Source organism: Acinonyx jubatus, chromosome B3 (assembly GCF_027475565.1).
Source record: "Acinonyx jubatus isolate Ajub_Pintada_27869175 chromosome B3, VMU_Ajub_asm_v1.0, whole genome shotgun sequence".
Classification (NCBI taxonomy): Eukaryota; Metazoa; Chordata; class Mammalia; order Carnivora; family Felidae; genus Acinonyx; species Acinonyx jubatus.
In genome coordinates, this window is record NC_069386.1 from 73,229,928 (window position 1) to 73,247,602 (window position 17,675).

The 17,675-nt window shown below is 52.8% G+C and overlaps 3 protein-coding genes across 8 annotated transcripts; 1 reads left to right on the top strand and 2 right to left on the bottom strand.

Annotated features, from left to right (window-relative positions):
• Positions 1-719: 719 nt before the first annotated feature.
• Positions 720-4,423, bottom strand: CBLN3 (cerebellin 3 precursor). The gene is made up of 3 exons (XM_015086223.3): positions 3,303-4,423; positions 2,876-2,995; positions 720-2,516 (listed from the first exon to the last, which is right to left on the bottom strand). The coding sequence occupies exons 1-3, from the start codon at positions 3,600-3,602 to the stop codon at positions 2,319-2,321; spliced, it is 618 nt and encodes a 205-aa protein (XP_014941709.1). The 5' UTR covers positions 3,603-4,423; the 3' UTR covers positions 720-2,318.
• A 38-nt stretch (positions 4,424-4,461) lies between these two features.
• Positions 4,462-13,091, top strand: KHNYN (KH and NYN domain containing). 4 transcript variants are annotated; one of them, XM_027065497.2, is made up of 8 exons: positions 4,462-4,586; positions 5,361-5,581; positions 6,445-7,556; positions 7,684-7,814; positions 7,900-7,996; positions 10,793-10,900; positions 11,110-11,211; positions 11,763-13,091. In XM_027065497.2, the coding sequence occupies exons 2-8, from the start codon at positions 5,381-5,383 to the stop codon at positions 12,013-12,015; spliced, it is 2,004 nt and encodes a 667-aa protein (XP_026921298.1). In that variant the 5' UTR covers positions 4,462-4,586; positions 5,361-5,380; the 3' UTR covers positions 12,016-13,091. The 4 variants fall into 4 exon arrangements, with proteins under 4 accessions (XP_026921298.1, XP_026921297.1, XP_026921299.1 ...); XM_027065496.2 differs by having other exon boundaries at positions 4,534-5,250; XM_027065498.2 differs by having other exon boundaries at positions 4,534-4,723.
• A 1,201-nt stretch (positions 13,092-14,292) lies between these two features.
• SDR39U1 (short chain dehydrogenase/reductase family 39U member 1) lies at positions 14,293-17,456 on the bottom strand. Of its 3 annotated transcripts, none has more exons than XM_053224327.1 (6): positions 17,360-17,456; positions 16,914-17,020; positions 16,737-16,819; positions 16,223-16,344; positions 15,297-15,440; positions 14,293-15,049 (listed from the first exon to the last, which is right to left on the bottom strand). In XM_053224327.1, exons 1-6 carry the CDS (start codon positions 17,439-17,441, stop codon positions 14,637-14,639), a joined length of 951 nt encoding a protein of 316 aa, XP_053080302.1. In that variant the 5' UTR covers positions 17,442-17,456; the 3' UTR covers positions 14,293-14,636. The 3 variants fall into 3 exon arrangements, with proteins under 3 accessions (XP_053080302.1, XP_026921300.2, XP_026921302.1); XM_027065499.2 differs by having other exon boundaries at positions 17,332-17,430; XM_027065501.2 differs by lacking the exons at positions 16,223-16,344; positions 16,914-17,020; positions 17,360-17,456.
• Positions 17,457-17,675: the final 219 nt, after the last annotated feature.

The following is a 17,675-nucleotide window of genomic DNA, read 5'->3' on the forward strand; positions in this document are numbered from 1 at the left end:
ATTCTTCTATGTGAGACAGAAATAATCTTCTTTGTTGGTTAACCCGTTATTATTTTGGGTTTGCTGTTACTGCAATCTCATTGAAATTAGTTTGGTGACATAGAGGCTCCCTTTCCCAAGAAATGAAGGATCAAATTTGAGCTGTGAGCAGTTATCTTTTGGACATTTGACTAATTCATCATCTTGCAACACACTGTTGGGCTCCCTTTCTTCCTGGTTGTGATATATGACCAGATGGTGCCAATCAGTCTCCTCCATTCTTGATACAGTTCCAACTTTTTCTGGAATCACTCACAGCTCTATGTGTCCACCCTTCCCTACTTATACAGATAAACAAAAATAAGTATACTTTACGAAGAGATAAAATACTCACTATATTTACACTCTTCTACTTATCAGAATTAGCTAAATATATATGATTATATTTGTTCTTCTTCACTTGATAAATTAACTATCTTTTTGCACATTTTATAGTGACTTTTTCCCTTTTAAATATCACTACAGAGTCATGGATTTTAAAAATTCACCTTGTTCCAATTAACTGTATTATTTTCCTTTCGATGATCAAATGGTCACAGCATGTCAAGGGGTGGGAGAATTTGAAAATGGATTCCTTTGCCTTTTCGGCTCTACCCGATACAGTTTAAAAAGTATCCTTGCTTTTTGTCATTAACAACATGTTCCAGGCATAGAGTTATTTAAGAGATGGAGTTCTGTTCTTTTTATTTTATTTATTTATTTATTTATTTATTTATTTATTTATTTATGACTTTTATTTTTAAGTAATCTCTACACCCAATGTGGGGCTCTAAACTGCAACCCCTAGATCAAGGGTCACACGTTCTACCAACTGAGCAAGCCAGGCGCCCCGCCCCAAGTTCTTTTAAAGGTGAATCGTATTTGAGGCAAAGATCCAGGTGCTCAGAATGCATATCAGATTTTTTCTAATATTGTTTCTAGGCTACTTTAGTGACAAATTTTGAAAAAGTTACTTCTTTTGAAAACCACACATCCGCGTTGGTGTTTCCTGTGTAATTTAAGCATTACTAATTTCCTTTTGTATTTGACTCAAATATACAATTTTACATTTCTCTTCTCTAAACATACCTGCTTGTATCCTGTAACCCCTGATCCAAATTGTAAATGGCATCTTGTCTCTTCAGGGCTCCTGTGGTTTCTCATTGACCGTCATTCTCTAGTTGCTTTACTGATAGGTTTATCCATGCTGGGAGAATGGGACAGCGTGCGGTAAGACATAGAGATTTTATAACACTGGCAGGAGAGTGGCTGAAGGGATGAATCATAGCATCTAAGACAATAGGAAGTTTAAGAAGGAGGACAAAGCAGCACAAATCAGGAGAAAGAAGAGAGGCTAGGACTAGTTTGGGACAGGTACAGTGAAGGTAGCTGAGAGAGCTGGGAGGGTGGCGGTGGCGGTCAGAATGTGGAGTCGTTGAAGTTCAGATCACAAAGGTTCTAGGAGGTGGCCGCGTCATTGACGTGTGTCATGCTTGGAGGTCAATACTTGCCCATGTGTGACTGTCTACCCCTACCTCCAGCTGTCCAAGGAAGCTCAGTACACCCACTCTTGGCTGCAGCAAACACACACACCCCACGTCTTAGGTGGGGAGGTGAGGGCCAGAGTCCATCGGGGACCTTGCACAGATGGATGCCCAGATTCACTGTCTGCTGGCTGCCCCAGTGTACATGAAAAGTGTGTACCATGTTCAGTCTGGGCACATGGCCTTCCTGCCCCACCAGCCACAGGCTCTGGGCTGTCCTGTGGTCCTCCCCACACTTCTGCTGGTCGCTAAGCCTCCTGCCCTAGCCCACACTGTGCTGGCTCGGCTTCTGACTCTGCTGGCCAAGATCCGTGATGCTGGCACACCTCATAGGAAGGAGCCTGCAGGGTACACTGAGGCTGGTCCATCTGGGTCCCTGTGGGGGGGCCTGTCAGGCTCACCTGTGCCACCTGTCCCCAAATAGCACTGAGCAGAAGGCTGGGGGTGGAGGAACAGGAAGAACAGAGTCTGTAAAGTAGCACAGGCCTTGCCACCTGCCGTACCTTGCAGGCACAAAGAGACGCAGTGGGAGGATGGGGGTGGGAGGGTAGGTGAGGGGGGCCAAGTCCCCAGACACCACAGCTCTACTCTTCACCTTGGGTGTTAGGCACAGGGTTCCATGCAAGAAGGTGGAATACAGGCAGCCACAGGGAGCCTCTCTCCTACTCCAAAGATGCTGCTTCTGGGGCAGGAGAGGGCAGAGGGCAGAGGGCAGAAGGCAGGGGTTAGATTCCAGTCCTTGAAAGGCCTGAACCCTTAGAGTGGGAAAATGAGGAAGCCTGAGAAGCTTGAGTATTTCCAGCCCCCTAGTAGGTTCCCCCGACGCAGGCGCAGGGACACTCGGTCCCCAGGGTCCAGGGGCAGTAACACAGAGCTGGTGGCTGCCTCTCGGGTCACATCAGGGTCGTTGGCAAAGGCTGAGATGACGGGCCACGCGTTCAGCATCAGGCTCACCTGGTGAGATGAGCCCAGTTAGCACTTCTCCCTTTATCCCAAGATCCCCTACTTGCCCGAGGGCTTCTTCTTTTCTCCAGCTCCCAAGGGATACTCTGCAATCCTGGGAACTTGGGGCTCAGCACACGCTCAGTGGGGGGCTGAGGGATGGCCAGGGTTGGACTCAGTACCTCCTCCACACTCTCTGCTAGACAGGTCCTTTCCTCTCTTCCTCCTGCCAGCCGCACCCCCCCCACCCCCCACCCCCACCCAAGGACACCGTCAAGGGAGGGACTGCCTAGGAGTCAGCAGGACTCTACTTATTCCCTCTCCCTTCCCTCCCCTCCTGAGCCAGGACAGGGCCCCAGTACACAGGTCACCTGGACAGTCTGGCGGTTGTACACCTTCACCACATGGAACCGGAAGCTATAGACACCACGAACAGGGGCCACAAAAGAGCCCGAGGCCCGGTCAAAGCCACCACCCTCATTCACCAGGACCTGTGGGAAGCAGACTCTGCTGAGTGGGGACTGAGGGAAACTACTGGCTTATGGGACAGGGCAGTGAGTAAGGAAAAGAAGGGGTGGCAGGTAGATAAGAATAGGAGGAATGCACAGATTCACAAGAAATGATGAGAACGGGCAAGGAGGAGTGTGGGTAGGGGTGTAGGGAAGGGAGACAGGCAGCAGGGCAGAGGAGCGGAGGAGCACCTAGTCACAGTAGGGGGATTTTCCTTAAGAGCCAAGTGGGTTTGAATAGTTGATTTCAGGTCATTACACGTCCCCTGGACAAGGGTAGGGGGATTACCTGGTCAAAGTAGATGGCCCCACTGGTGCCATTGCTGATCTCCCCTGCTGGCTCGTGGTGGTGGCTTCGGACTGCAGCAAATGCCACTCTTCCTGGGGGGGCCTCTCCCAGGGCTGCTCCCCCAGGCCCCCCTGCAGCAGCTCGGCCAGGCTCACAGACCACCAGGCATTCCCCCTCCAGGAGGACAGGCTCTGCCCCCTCTTGGGCCCACCCATTCCCTAGGGTCAGAAGTATCAGGGCCAAGGGCAGCCTGGGGCTGGGTGGGAGTCTTGGTCGCCAGTGTCGCTTTGCTCCTGGCATGGCTGAGTTGTTCTGTGACCCACAAGTCTTCCTGTCTTGTCCCCTCTTGCCGCTCCTTTCAGTTCCTGCTTCCCCCGGGGCTCTCACCACCCCTCACCCTGCTCCTCAGCCCCCTCTCTGGGTCTCGCTGTTAACCTGGTCTCAGCATCTCCCTCTCCATACCTCTCTGTACCCCACGACTCTGTCCTGCCTCTCTCTCCTGCTGTCACTGCAGTTCCCTCCTCCTTGGCAGGGCACGAGGTGACAGCAGTTGGGCGCTAGGAGGCAGAGGAGGGATGAAGCAGAGAGACAGAAGGGCTACAGCCAGAACCCAGGGCAGCCCCTCTGGAGAGCACTGAAGGCTGGATCTGGGACCATAGAGAACTTGGTGTGTAAAAGTGTACATGTACCTGTGAGAATGTGTGAGAGCCTGTAGGTGTATGCCGGTGAGCGTGCATCTATGCGCCAGACAGCTCGTACAGCCCCTCCTTTTCCTCATTCCTCTCCTCTTAAAATCCCTCACTAGTCAACAGCCCTCTCAGTGGCCCCTTTCCGCCATTAGATGAAAGCGGGTGACCTTGTCTTTCCCCTACGATCGTGGTGGAAAGTGCTTGGGCCAACCGTGTCAGTATCTTGTGACCGTGGGCCAGTCTCTTTCTCTCCTTGATCTTCCACATCTTCATCCGAAGGGATCCTCTTCACCTCCAGCTCTCAATGAGTGGTTCCTCTCTCCCGAGAAACAACTGCGCAGAACGAGCGAGAACCCAGATTTACCGGGGGAGGTGAACCCATCAGGCAGGCTTGGAAGCTGAGGACAAGCGAACCCCGGGCGAGTGGGCGGGGCCGGGAGGCGGGCCGGGGGCGGGTCAGGGAGGGTCCCGGCGGCAGGCGCGCGCTAGGGCCCGGAGCCCGCCCTGCGCCGGGTGGGGCCTGGCTGACTCCGCCCCGGGCCAGGAAGTGACTCAAAAAACTGTTCGAGATGTGGCGAAGACAGGTCCCCGTTGGGTGAGGACTTCGGGAAGGCCCGCCCAGTTTCGGGCTCCCAGCCCTTCTCCGCTGGGCCTGGGGCGCGGGTGAAGCTGGGGCCTGCAGGCACCGAGAGGCGCCCGCTGTACTGAGGCCGAAGCAGGCGGCCAAGGCGGGTAGGCGCGCTCTGCCCCGTGCCCCGGCGGCGGGAGCCGAGCCGGAGGCCCCTGTGCTGAGCGCGGCCGGGGGAAGGGCGCCGGGGGCGGTGGCAGCTGGCGGCTGTGGGCGGGACCCGGCTTGACCCCTGGGCCCCGGGTGGGGCCTTGGCGCTACCTAGAAGAGCGGCGGACGGCGGAGGGAGGGGGAGAGGTGGGAGGGGCTAGAACCTTGGAAATGGCAGACCAGGGACTCCAGAGGACATCCCAGTTCAAGCCCTGGTGCGGATTCATCTTTAAGAGGCCGTCTTGGACGCGGAGACTGCAGAGATCCTGAGGAGAGGGACTCTTTTGTCATCTATCCACTTCTGGCCTCCAGACCGAGCTGGAGCCCCCACTCTTCCTGCTTAGGGCTGTGGTCAGCCTTTTCCAAAGGCCAGATGCCCATCCCCAGTAGGCAGCCTTGTTTGCCCATGACTTCCTCTCCGGAGAGAAGACCTGGTTCCGGATAATCTGACATTCTCTTCCTACCCCCAGGATGGACCCAGGTTGTTTACTAGATCGGTATCGCGACCTGTTGATAGCTGGTGTAGGGTGGGAGACCCAAGATTTGGGTTAAGGGGACAAGGAGGCTCTGAGCTGCCTTCCCTCCTTCCAGGGCTGGGTGGCCAAGCAGCCATGCCCACCTGGGGGGCTGGCTCCCCGTCCCCTGACCGCTTTGCCGTGTCTGCGGAGGCTGAGGACAAGGTGCGGGAGCAGCAACCCTACGTGGAGCGCATCTTCAGCGTGGGGATGAGTGTCCTCCCAAAGGACTGTCCTGAAAACCCTCACATCTGGCTGCAGCTGGAGGGCCCCAAGGAGAACGCCAGCAGAGCCAAGGTGAACACCCCTCCTTGACCCTTTGGGGAACAATGTCTCCCTCCCCTACAGGGAGGCAGAGCAGAGGAGGGGCCGCTGGGGAGGAGCTCCACTCACTCCTTGGTTGTCTTACTGGCAACCTCAGTGACTGTCATCTTTTGAGGGACTTTGCAAATCTGTATTTATCTGGAGTTTTGGTTTCATTTGAGCTATGTTGAGCCAGGTTCTGCCAGGACTTAGAGACAGGTGATTCCACTCAAATCAGTTGTGCTGTTTTTGAAGACTAGAGATAATCCGGTTGGGCAAGCAGGCCCCACCAAGGAATTCACTGGGGGATGGGAAGCCAGGCCCCATTGCTTCCTGCCGTCAGAGGTTCTAGTACAGCTCCACTTACCTCATGGGGTGGCCTCATGACCGAGTCTCCCTTTCCTCATCTATGAAATGTGAATAATAGCAGTATCCACTTCATTGGACTTATTGTGAATGAGATAAAGCATGAGTCCAGCAAAAGTTAGCAAATGACAGTCCTTGTGATGGAAATCTACAACACACATACGCACGCATACATATTTAGCACGAATACATATTTAGAGAGATGGCCTTGTGATCAGTTTATTATAATAATATCTTAAGTTGAGTCAGGTTCTAAGTGGAAATATTAGCCGTAGCCCTATCAGCTGAAAAGGGAAAAGAAGTGAGATTCTTGATCCCTTTTTAACCCTCACCTTTGTCAGGCTCTGTGGGGCTCCATTGCTCTGCCCAGGCATCCTGGAACTCAGGGATGGGGTGGTGGTGGTGTGCAATGGGCCTGAAGAGGCTACTGGGCCATGTAGAATTCCAGAAGTCTCCTTTTTTCCTTTCCCCTATCCCTATTCCTCCCCCAGGAGTTCCTGAAGGGTCTCTGCAGCCCAGAGTTGCAGAATGAAATCCACTACCCACCCAAACTGCACTGCATCTTCCTGGGAGCCCAGGGCTTCTTCCTTGATTGTCTGGTCTGGAGCACATCAGCCCACCTGGTGCCTGGGCTGCCCGGCTCGCTAATGGTCAGTGGCCTGACTGAGGCCTTCGTCATGGCTCAGAGCAGAGTGGAGGAGCTGGTGGAGCGGCTGAGCTGGGACTTTCAGCCAGGGCGATCCCCCAGAGTCTCTCAGTGTGCTGGAGTGCTGCGAGACTTCTCTGCCCTGCTGCAGCCCTATGGGGATGCCCACAGAGAGGCCCTGCTACAGCTGCCCCTGGCTGTCCAGGAGGAACTGTTGAGTCTGGTGCAGGAGGCATCCAGAGGGCAGGGGCCCCATGCAATACCCCCCTGGGTGGGGGGGAGCCCGGGCCCACTGGGTGCTCAGTACCAGGGAGTCAGAGCTCTCTCGAGTGAAGGCAGGGAGTCCCTGCACACTGGACCTACAAGGTGGCAAGAGTCAAGGGGAGAGAGACATGTTATGGAGAAGGAGGGAGGGAAGCAGGGTGGTCCCAGGGAGATGGATTTGGGGTGGAAGGAGCTGTCTGGGCAAGAGGCCTGGGAGAAAGAAGGGGCCTTCAGATCACAGCCAGGAGGAGGAGAGGCAGGGCAGGTAGGGCCCCTGACAGGAAAGGGTCTGGGGAAGGAGGGGGTGCCTCAGGACAGAGGACGGTTCTGTGTCCAGAGTGAGCCTCCTGGTGCCCAGGGTTCCTATCTGAGGGCAGCTCAGCCCCGGGGAGCCTCCCTCCTCCAGCGGTTACACAATGGGAAGGCCTCACCTCCAAGGGTGCCTAGCCCTCCACCTGCACCCGAACCCCCGTGGCACTGCGGAGACCGAGGAGACAGGGGAGACAAGCAGCAGGTCGTGGCTCGAGGCCGTGGGTCTCCGTGGAAACGAGGTACCCGCGGGGGCAACTTGGTGACTGGCACGCAGCGTTTCCAGGAGGCCCTGCAGGACCCTTTCACCCTGTGCCTTGCCAATGTGCCTGGCCAGCCAGACCTCCGTCACATTGTCATTGATGGCAGCAATGTGGCCATGGTGTGAGTACCTGGTGGGCCTGAGGATCCCAGGGAGGGGGATGATATGAACAGTTTTATGGACCTTGGGGACACATGCTGAGAGGCCTCGTCTCTGGGGCCCTAGAGCGCTGACCCCTTCCCACTGCAGGCATGGCCTCCAACACTACTTCTCCAGCCGGGGCATTGCCATTGCTGTGCAGTACTTCTGGGACCGGGGCCACCGTGACATAACTGTCTTTGTGCCTCAGTGGCGCTTCAGTAAGGATGCCAAGGTCAGAGGTGAGTTGGGCACGATGTTTTGTAACCCGGGATAGGCCCCGCTTCAACTTGAGGATAACCCCATTGTGCTCCTCTGTTTCTCTAGAGGGCCACTTCCTGCAAAAGCTATACTCCCTCAGCCTGCTCTCTCTCACTCCCTCCCGAGTCATGGATGGCAAGAGGATCTCCTCCTACGATGATAGGTACTTGCTTCTCTCCTGGCCCCAGTATTGAGATTCAAGAAGCACAGTGGGGGCAGCCGAGGCGGGGATGGAAGCCCCTGACCCTTTGTGCGGTCTCTAAGTCTGGGCAGCGGGAAAATGGCCAGTTATTCCTCCGCGTACCTGAATGAATCCAGGCCAGAGGAGACAGAAGGTAGACAACTGTGTTTGCCCATTCATTCATTTTTGATTCATCAGACTAAATGATGCCTTGTATTTATATAGTGCCTTACTGTCTAGAACATACTAGTTTAATGGGAAGCTGGGAAAGCTGGTGGCATAAATAACTTCTTACAGCCCAAATTTCCAAACATGTAGAGAAATCCCCCTGGAAGTACCGGTGTAGCTGTTCAAAATAACAAAGGCAAAGGAAGAAACACAATGCGGCCATACTAAGATGATACAAAACGTGTTACAATAGGAACATCACTGGACTTAGAAGTTGAAGATCTGAATTTGAGCCCCAAGTTGTACCTACTCCTTGACTCTGACTACAGACCAGTCTCTTAACGGGTTAACCTCTTTGTCCCAGGGTGCTCTTCTATCTGTTCACCCTCCTTGTGAATATCAAAAGAAGCTAAGGTATGTGCTTGCCTCACTCAAGGTGCCAGGCAAGTGTACAGTGATAGTCCTTGACTTGTCAGGGACCCCCTCAACTATGGCAGTAGGTCTCATGTCTGTCACACAGAAATGCAGACATAGGGTAAGAGTGGTTACCTTTTTAAAAAATTTTTATATTTTGTTTTTGAGAGACAGAGACTGAGCGTGAGTGGGGGAGGTGCAGAGGGAGGGAGACACAGAATCCAAAGCAGGCGCCAGGCTCCGAGCTGTCGGTGCAGAGCCCAATGTGGGGCTTGAACTCATGAGCTGTGAGATCACGACCTAAGCTGAAGTCAGATGCTTAACCGACTGAACCACCCAGGCGCCCCAAGAGTGGTGGTTAACTCTTAACAAACAAAGGCTATACTACATGGCAAAGGCAAAGTGAGAAGTTAAAGCTGTCAAATTGGGTAAATAAAAAATCCAGGGCACATTCCCTCCCCAGGGTACACACATAGAGGGGGAAATGGGCAGATTTTAAAAGCCAATTATTTGCAATTACAAGTTCTTTATTCCCTAGGATTTTCAGTCTTAAAGAAAAAAATGAGTTTCCAAGCCACAGTGATTATATATTTTGTCTTTTCAAATACTTTTTTTCCCTAACGAACAAATGGTATTCTGCAAAAAGGCAGTTCACTTTCTCCTAGTGCTCTTCTGTTTTATGTATTATCCAAGACATGGAACCTTTCCACACCAGCAATGACACAGAATTGAAACTGAAGAGCGAGTCAGTTGTAATGAATGTTAAAGGCACGTGTCTGTTATGTAGGTCCCGGTAGGCGGACAGCACAGTATGAGTTTGGAATTTTGTCTAGTTACAGTGAGTAGCAGAGTGGTGCATAGCATAGGCCTACTGAATGAATACTGCTGAGCAACAAAAGAAGTAACATGACAGTTAAATACCCTTAACCTGCAAATACCTTTTCTATTATCATATGATACCATGTACATTTGTATGTCGTCTCCTTCATGTGTTTCCCAGACAGAAACTCAGAACCAGTCATGTTACACCTAATGCTTATCACTCGTTCGCTGTTCACCACACTGTCTTTCAAATACTGCCTGCCCACTTAGCACCTAGCAGTAGGCACATGGCCTGTAGAAGGTGGGGGTGCTGGGAATTAGGGAAGGCCTGATTATTGATTTCAGAGCCCAAACAAACCATAAACCAAACACTATGGCATCTCGGAGGAAAGGGAGCCCCCTTGTGGTGGGGATTTTGTGGGAAGGGAGAGATTAGCAAGTTTTTTTGTTGATTGAGGATGTGGGCTGGGCTGGGCCCCAGCTTTTTGGTTTCTAAACCTGTTATAAAAGACCCCCACCCATTGCCTCAAGAGTCCTATCTCATCTTGTGGAATCAGAATTACTAAAGTGAGGCCCAGGCATCTCTTTTTTAAAAGTTCCCTGGTGATCCTGTTCATCCAGTGAGGTTTGGGAAGCACCTCCAGATGGAGGGAATCGTCTGAGAAGCATGGTGGCAGTCAGACAGCACAGGGCATGTTTGGAGAACAGGGTGTTATCTGATCATTGATTTTGCCAGAGTTGAGAGTACATTAGAGAATACCAGAAGAGATACGGCTGTACAGGTAGATTGAGCTGGGTTCTAGAAGGCCGTAGCTGCCAGCCCTGTGGACTTTATTCAGTAGATAAATGGCAAGGAGGGAAGAGTTTTGTTTGGGGGAAACGCGTGTTCTTTTAGGGGAGGGCAGGAGAGACTTGAGGGTGGTAAATGGCTGGGGTCAGGGCACCCCTTATCAGGAGGCTATGCAGTATCTCAGGTGCAATGTTCAAATAGTGAAGGGTAATGGTAGGACTGGAAAGGAAGGAGGCAGAGTGGAAGGCTCTTCAGAGGAAGAGCATGATGGATTTGTGACTGATGGGGAACGATGGAAGGAGACAGAGCTGGAGCCAGATCTCACGGTCTTTCATGAATGAGGCACAAAGTGTTGGGTGGAGGGTTGTGGTGGATAGAGGGGATGCTCTCGGGAGACCATGTAGATTTGTCTCTGTTTCCTCTCTTAACTATGGCACCTGAATCTGGCAGTCACCTAGTGACTGGGTCAAGGTGAGGTGGGGGGGTCAGATCTCCATGCCCAGGGGTGGGTCATGGAAGTCGATGATACTCTGGGGTTGGGGCCTTGGAGTATCCCAGAACGGCTGCCGTGGTTTTTGAGACAGGTTCATGGTGAAGCTGGCTGAAGAGACCGACGGGGTCATTGTCTCCAATGACCAGTTCCGGGACCTGGCGGAGGAGTCTGAGAAGTGGATGGCGATCATCAGGGAGCGGTGAGGGAACCCTCCCCTGAGAACAGGGCGCATACTCGGACCTTTCTCTAAACCAGTTCTGTTCTGCCATCGGGTGAAGACTCTGGGAAGGGGCTTGATATTGCCTTGAAGGATACGGTGGCCAGTAATTTTCTGGTGGTGCTGATCTCAGCTGTCTGGGAGGTTCTTAAGGGTTCCTCTGTGACCATACATTCTCTGTCCCCATCCAGCCTACTGCCCTTCACCTTTGTGGGAAACCTCTTCATGGTTCCTGATGATCCATTGGGGCGAAACGGCCCCACGCTGGATGAGTTCCTGAAGAAGCCAGTCAGGTAACGCCCCAGCTTCTCCTAGACAGCTCCCAGCCCTGGGCCTCTGTCTGAAGGGCTTTGGGGACTTGGAGACTTGGGGGGAAGTGTGACCTCAATCTGGGCCAGCTTAATTCTTCAGCGGTTCAGGTTGCGGTGGGCTTGGCCGTATTTAACTGCTTTTCAGGGAATCCTGACATAGACCCTCCAGGCTGGGAGGGAAGCTTCCCCTGATCCATGTTTGGTGGATTATTTGGAACATGGTTGCTTTTACTTATAGCCAGTTGTATTTAGCCCATCTGTGCCGAACCATGAAGTAGGTGGTCAATGTATTAGACTAAAACTAGATCATACCAGTGGCAGGGTTCATCTTCGTGGCTCCAAAGGAAATTCCTCCCCTTCAGAAGTGGGTTGATACTGCCGCTCAGTGGTCATCTTGTGGAACTTCAGGACCATTCCCCACCTCCCCCCTCCCTCCAAGCCAGGAATAGGCCAGGCAGTTAACTGGGATGCCCCCTGGGCTCTAACTTCCCTCCGTGATGCTCATCAGCTTTTTTTGTTCTGTTTCTTCCCAGGGCTCAGGGGTCTTCTAAGGCTCAGCATCCTTCCAGGGCTTTCACAGAACACGGTCATCAGCAGCAGGGGAGAGAAGAGGAGGAAAAAGGCGGTGGTGGCATTCGGAAGACTCGGGAGACAGAGCGGCTCCGGCGCCAGCTGCTGGAGGTGTTTTGGGGCCAGGATCACAAGGTGGACTTCATCCTGCAGCGGGAGCCATACTGCCGGGACATCAACCAGCTCTCGGAGGCCCTACTGAGCCTCAACTTTTGAGTCTCACCTGTCCGAGTGGCTGCTATACCATCAGCTCCAGCCTCACCCAGCTCAGCATTTTCTGTGAGGGTCCTTGTGCTGCTCAGATCCTGACCTAGACTCACTCTGAGTTGGTGCGACTTGATCTCATCTGGAGTCAGGACCTCAAATAGCTCTCAGGAGGTTCTGCTCAGCCTTAACTTCTCAACCTTGCCATAGCACAGGGTTTCTGTAGGGAGTGGGGGCTGCTGGGAAGAGTAGGTCCTGGAGATTGGGACTGCTAGCTCCTCCTTCAAATTGAGTTGGGGATGGAGACGGGGGTGGGGAACGAAGAGCAGGTGGCAAGAAAGCTAAGCCTTTCCTTGCCCTGGCTTTGGCAGGTCAGAGGACAGGTTGCTTCCTAGGCCTGGCTGGGAAGGGGGATGCTGGGCCCTGGGGAGGCTAGTGTTATGGGGTCTGGGTCACAGTGGGGCAGCAGGGAGCTGGTGAAGGCAGAGGGAGACTTGGCTTCCGGTCTCAGCTATGCCTGTCTGTGACCTTGATTGAGCTGCTTGGCCTTTACTTCTGTGTATAAATCAGGAGCAAAAATGCCAGCTGGGAAGAGAAATGAGAATGTGGGGGAAAGCTCCTTGGAGGAAAGGTACTTGCATCAAGTCTCAGGTGTGTCTGTCTGTGGCTGCACAGGCTTCCTAACCAAAACCTCACTGTCAGAGAGCTGAGGATCCTCAGTCCCCAGGGCCCGTGCCCTAGATTTTAACACTGCGTCCTCAGTATAATGTGCCCTATCATGGCTGCGTCCCTTTTGGGCAACCCCCCCAAATCCACATTTATAAAACAGTTAATTAGGGGTGGCTGTTTGCATTACCAAAATACTCTCAGGGTTCCTATAAATGGCAGCTCTCCTGTTGCATTCAAGTGTTTGTTTACAGATTAACGAATGTGTCAGAAAGTCCCCGTTGAGATGCACTTGCTGAAGTGTTGAGTGTTCGCCAAACTGATGAAGCCATGCTCTGTCTGCAGTGACAATGTTAATGTGATCTGACCCCAGCATTTTCTCTACAGAACACATTTACTGCATAAAGTGAGGCCCCCTTCTGCTCTGTGTGCATGTGTATGGGGATGGAAGGGTTTATAGAGGTGGTATTGAGATGAACCAATTATCTGGAAAATGAAAACCAAAGGGTCCAAGTCAGAAGGCACCTGACTGGCCACCAGATCGACCACTGTCATCCTGATTCCTACATCCTGTCCTTTATCTGCTTCAAGTCCTCCTGTGCCAGAAAATTGACTACTCCAAGGTTGCACATTTCATCTGTGGACAGTATTGGTTGCAGCCCCCAAATATGCTTTTCTGTTACATCTACCTTTGGGTGGGTCATTCTCTCAGGAACAATACAGAGCCCGTCAACTTCCTGAAGAGTCCAAGACCAGATAAAGAAGTAGGACAAGTGCCCCTGGATTCTGTGCTGTCCGGGCTCTGCAGCAAGTCCCTGGACATGGTTCTTTTACGGCTGTGGACATCTCCCTGAGTGGCACACAGCGAGTTAAATACTGCCATCTCCGTTCTTCATTCCAGCAATTAGTGTTGGGGAGCTGGATGATAGAGAGTGTCTTCAGCTCTTCTCCCATTAGGGCTTTATAGCACTAGCCTGTATGGACCTGACCTAGGGGCAGGTGTGTGGCAAAGAGGCTAGTTGTGGGGTAACTGACTCATAGACAACTCCTAGTCCTCTGGGAAGAAAGGAGATTGGGTAATCTGGCCCCAAACTGGGGGCTAGGGGGAACTACTTCTGGTCAAGGCGTGGCACACAATCAGGACAGTAGGCCAGAGGGACCCAACTGTCCTTTCGTGCTAGGGACTCTGGTTGCTTGAAGTCAGCCCAATCAGATGAGAGGCAAGTCCCAAGCTTCTTACAGGTGGGGATGCTGGCTTTGTCCTGCAGCTTCATGAACTAGGGCCAGCGGGATTGCTTTATTAATTCACTGCTGTTCAGTGACAGACTGAAGGCTGTCCTAGACTGAAGCCTTGTCTCTTCCTCTGCTGGCACCCTAACGGCACTGTGTGAACAAGTACACAGGGTGACCATAGAACCCACTGGAAATGGATGATCACTGCGCTCGTTTTCTGGTCTCTATAATAACCTCATGCCCCAAATTTGTTACTGGCTCTTGGCAAGGGAGGGACCAAGAAGAGGGATGCCCAGTATAACTTTCAAAACCCCAACGTAGGGAAAAGAATCATCTGGCATTTCCTTAGAAATAAATTCCAGAAGAATCTAGGCCAAAGAGATGAACGAAGCCTGTGAGATAATTTATCTTTATTGCCTCAATCACAGAGAATTCTCTACACAACATAAAGGGTAACTGGGACAGTAATGGGACACACAGGGAAACCAATCTGGAAATTCTTTTCCAAGGAGTTGAAGAGTTTAAGGATCCAACTTGATGAGACTGCAACCTTGAGACACTGGACAGTCTCTCAGTTAAATCAGGTGGAGCAAAGGAACCATGAGGAGGGCAGGGAGAGGAATCTCTAGGACTAGATGGTTTCAGGTCTCAGTACCTGAGCCTACTACCTGAGTCTCCAACCAGGAAGCCTCTGTTGAGGGACAGGACTCCGGCCCTGCCAGAGGCCTCCCCGCTTAGGCTACGACTTCCTTCAAGGCAGCCTCTAGCTCCGGGAAGGAATACTGGTAGCCTGTGGCCAGTGTCCGCCGTGGGACCACCTTCTGGCCCTCCAGCAGCATGATGGCACGCTCTTGCCCAAAGACAGCTTGCACCACCATGCTGGGGAGAGGGATGAAGGCTGGGCGGCCTAGGGCAGCGCCCAAAGCCTTGGCAAACTCAGCATTTGTAGTAGTGGGGGCTGGAGCCACTCCATTCAGGACCCCCTGCACGTGGCTTGCTTCAAGGGCATGGGCCAGGATTCCTGTCAGGTCTCTGATGTGAATCCAGGGGAAGAACTGGTGGCCCGAGCCGATGGGGCCCCCCAGGCCCAGGCGGAAGGGCAGCAGCATCTGACCAATGGCACCGCCCCCACGACCCAGCACGACCCCTAGAGCAGGCAAGAGATATGGTCAGATATGGTCGGGGAGGCTCTTCAGCCTCCAGCAGTTCCATAGTTCCTCCTGGTTTCCTCTTCCTCCCTTTTCCCAGGCCAGCTTAGCTCTGTAGTAGCTCAGAGGTATGGCTCTCTCTGGGACTTCCTGTCCTCCCATCCACAGCTTGGCCACAAATCTGCCACTCCCCGAGCCCAGGAAGACATTCCAAACCTGTCTGATACCCAGGCCCCTGGTTCTCACCGGAACGCACCACCACCTGGCGTGTAGACTCTCCAGGAAGCCTGGCTGCAGTTTCCCATTTGGTTACCAGGTTGGAGAAAAAGTCAAAATCCCCTCCTGGGCTGTCCTCATCGTACTCTGCAGTCAGGCTGGGCTGGTAGTAAGCTGCCGGTGGAATAGCACTGGTTTGCCCCAACATCCTTGGTCCTGCCTGGCCCTTTGCACCTGATGTTTCCCTTGGTCTTGCCCTCCTAGGTCTTTGGGATCTTCCCATTGAAGACAGAGCCCTAGTTTTCCTTTGAACTACTCCACGAGTTGACCTGTTCCTGCCCTAGAGTAACTTATCTTTAGTTGTAGCTAAGCTGAGTGACTGCTAGAGTGTAGTGCTTAAGAGCAAAGACTTCGGTGCCAGGCTGCCTGAGATTTATTCTTAGCCCCACCATTTATTAACCCTGTGAGTTCAGGCAAGTTATATAACCTCTCTCTGCAGAATGTTTGCATCTTTACAACAGGAATAACAATAATACCTATCTCTCATAGGGTGCTTGTGAGGGTTAAATGCTGTAATATGTATAAAACACTTAGACTAGTGGCAGATATATGTTCTATAACCGTTCGCAGTTCTTTGGTCCCAATGGTGAAATACAAGAATCAAATTCTGTTCCCAAAGAACTGTGCTGTGAGAAGCAAGGGACTTGGGAGTAGATGAGGCTTTTTCTGGCACTGAGAGCAGTGCCACTATCCCCTCTTCCTCTGAGAATCCCGGTTTCTCAGAGAAAGTACGCAAAGGTCAGGAGAAATATGCATGGACTGAGGGCCTAGGAAGTTGTTGTGCTTGGAAAAGATCAGTACTCGGGTGTGTATAGCTAGAAGGGCCTGAGCTAACCCCTCGCTGTGCAACCTCTCTTCTTCTGGCTAATATAAGGGGCTGGTGATTTGGGACATACCTACACCAGTGACTAAGACCCAGGCCTTGGGGGGTTGTGGGGCCTTGGTGATGGCTTTAGCCAGTATCTGGGTGGTCTCCAAGCGGCTGCTGAGAACCTCCTTCTGGAAGGTTTCATTCCACCTGCAGGAGGCAAAAAAAAAAAAAAAAGGGGAAGTAAGTCACTAAATACATACACGCATATCCCTTCCTCTTTCCCTGGGGCTCATCCATACCCACTTCTAGTAAACCCCTGCACTGTGGTTTAGAGGAATGGCCCATCTCTCCTGTAGGAAAAAAAAAGGCATGTATCTTGGGTATCTTGAGTTATGAGTGAGGACTAAAGTCAATGGCTGACGCAGGCAGAAGGGCAGGTGGGTGTGGAGGGAGGAGTGGGGCGGGATGAGTAGTTTGGGATAGGAGTTTAGTTCTCAATCGGACATTTCCATTCGCCACAGCTCACAGGTTCTCCTAATCAGGGTCACACCCGTCCTCCCTCTGCTCTGAAGGACATCAGCTTCGGGGCCCTAGCTGACCTTCGGAGAGGGTTGAGGATGTTCTCTCCGGCCAGGTTGACAGCCGCATCACAGGGCGGCAGCCCCGACGTAGCGAGCTCATCCTGTTGAAGAAAACAATGAGGCAGGTACGGGTGGTGGCTTGCCCTGCGCCGCCAAACCAGACCTTCTCCCATAGCTTCCAGAGGATGGACATACCCAGGTGATCCGACCGGGCCCGGGCTTTCGGGAGACCAACGTCACTTCGTGGTCCCTGGCTTTCAACAGCTGGGTTAGGGCTGTCCCAATGAAGCCCGTCCCGCCACCTGACCAGAAATTACGAGCTATTTATCCTCTCGGGGGGGTCACCTTCCGTCCCCGCATGTGGCCCCCTCCTCTGGTGCCATCCCATCTGACTCCAGACTTCTCCCCCCTCCCCCCTCCCGCGATGCAAAAGTGACACAGGTCACAGGGACTGGGGGAGATTCGGCTTCCTGAGATAGGAAGCCAAGGCTGGTGCACGACTGCCAGTGCACGATTCATTGCCCTCCCTCAAAAACGGTCTCCCACCTCCCAGTCTTTTGTTTCAACCTTTCCATAAGCCCGCCCCCGATTCTCCTTTTCTGCCCTCCCTCACCCACAAGCACCCGCATAGCGACCAGGACCTAACGCGCCCGCGCAAGATTTAGGGGGGAGTTCCCAATCTGGAAACGACCGCCCAATCCTGGAAGCGACATTTGTGCGCATGTGTCTCTCGAGAAGCGCGCTCCAATAGGGGGGCGGGCAGGATTGAGACTGGGCGTGGTCCTCCTTGGCGACCCGGAATTGTTCATAGAGAAGGCTGTATATTTCAGCGCGAGGAGTGGCTGGGAAGGGGCCGGGGTGGGATGTGGTAGGCTTAGACCCAGTGGGCGGGCAAAGAAGGTACGAAGGCAGAGCACGGAAGGTTTTAGAGTGGGGAGCACACAGTCAGCCACCCAC

Excerpts from the sequence above, each read along its gene's own strand:
- CBLN3 (XM_015086223.3), bottom strand. The coding sequence starts at position 3,602 with ATGCCAGGAGCAAAGCGACACTGGCGACCAAGACTCCCACCCAGCCCC. Across the intron at positions 2,996-3,302 it reads GGGCCATCTACTTTGACCAG|GTCCTGGTGAATGAGGGTGG; the intron begins GTAATCCCCCTA and ends TGCTTCCCACAG. Across the intron at positions 2,517-2,875 it reads ACAACCGCCAGACTGTCCAG|GTGAGCCTGATGCTGAACGC; the intron begins GTGACCTGTGTA and ends TCATCTCACCAG.
- KHNYN (XM_027065496.2), top strand. Across the intron at positions 10,901-11,109 it reads ATGGCGATCATCAGGGAGCG|CCTACTGCCCTTCACCTTTG; the intron begins GTGAGGGAACCC and ends GTCCCCATCCAG. Across the intron at positions 11,212-11,762 it reads TTCCTGAAGAAGCCAGTCAG|GGCTCAGGGGTCTTCTAAGG; the intron begins GTAACGCCCCAG and ends GTTTCTTCCCAG.
- SDR39U1 (XM_053224327.1), bottom strand. The coding sequence starts at position 17,441 with ATGCGCACAAATGTCGCTTCCAGGATTGGGCGGTCGTTTCCAGATTGG. Across the intron at positions 17,021-17,359 it reads ATCTTGCGCGGGCGCGTTAG|GTGGCGGGACGGGCTTCATT; the intron begins GTCCTGGTCGCT and ends ATTTCTGGTCAG. Across the intron at positions 15,441-16,222 it reads GGTCTTAGTCACTGGTGTAG|CTTACTACCAGCCCAGCCTG; the intron begins GTATGTCCCAAA and ends TTCCACCGGCAG.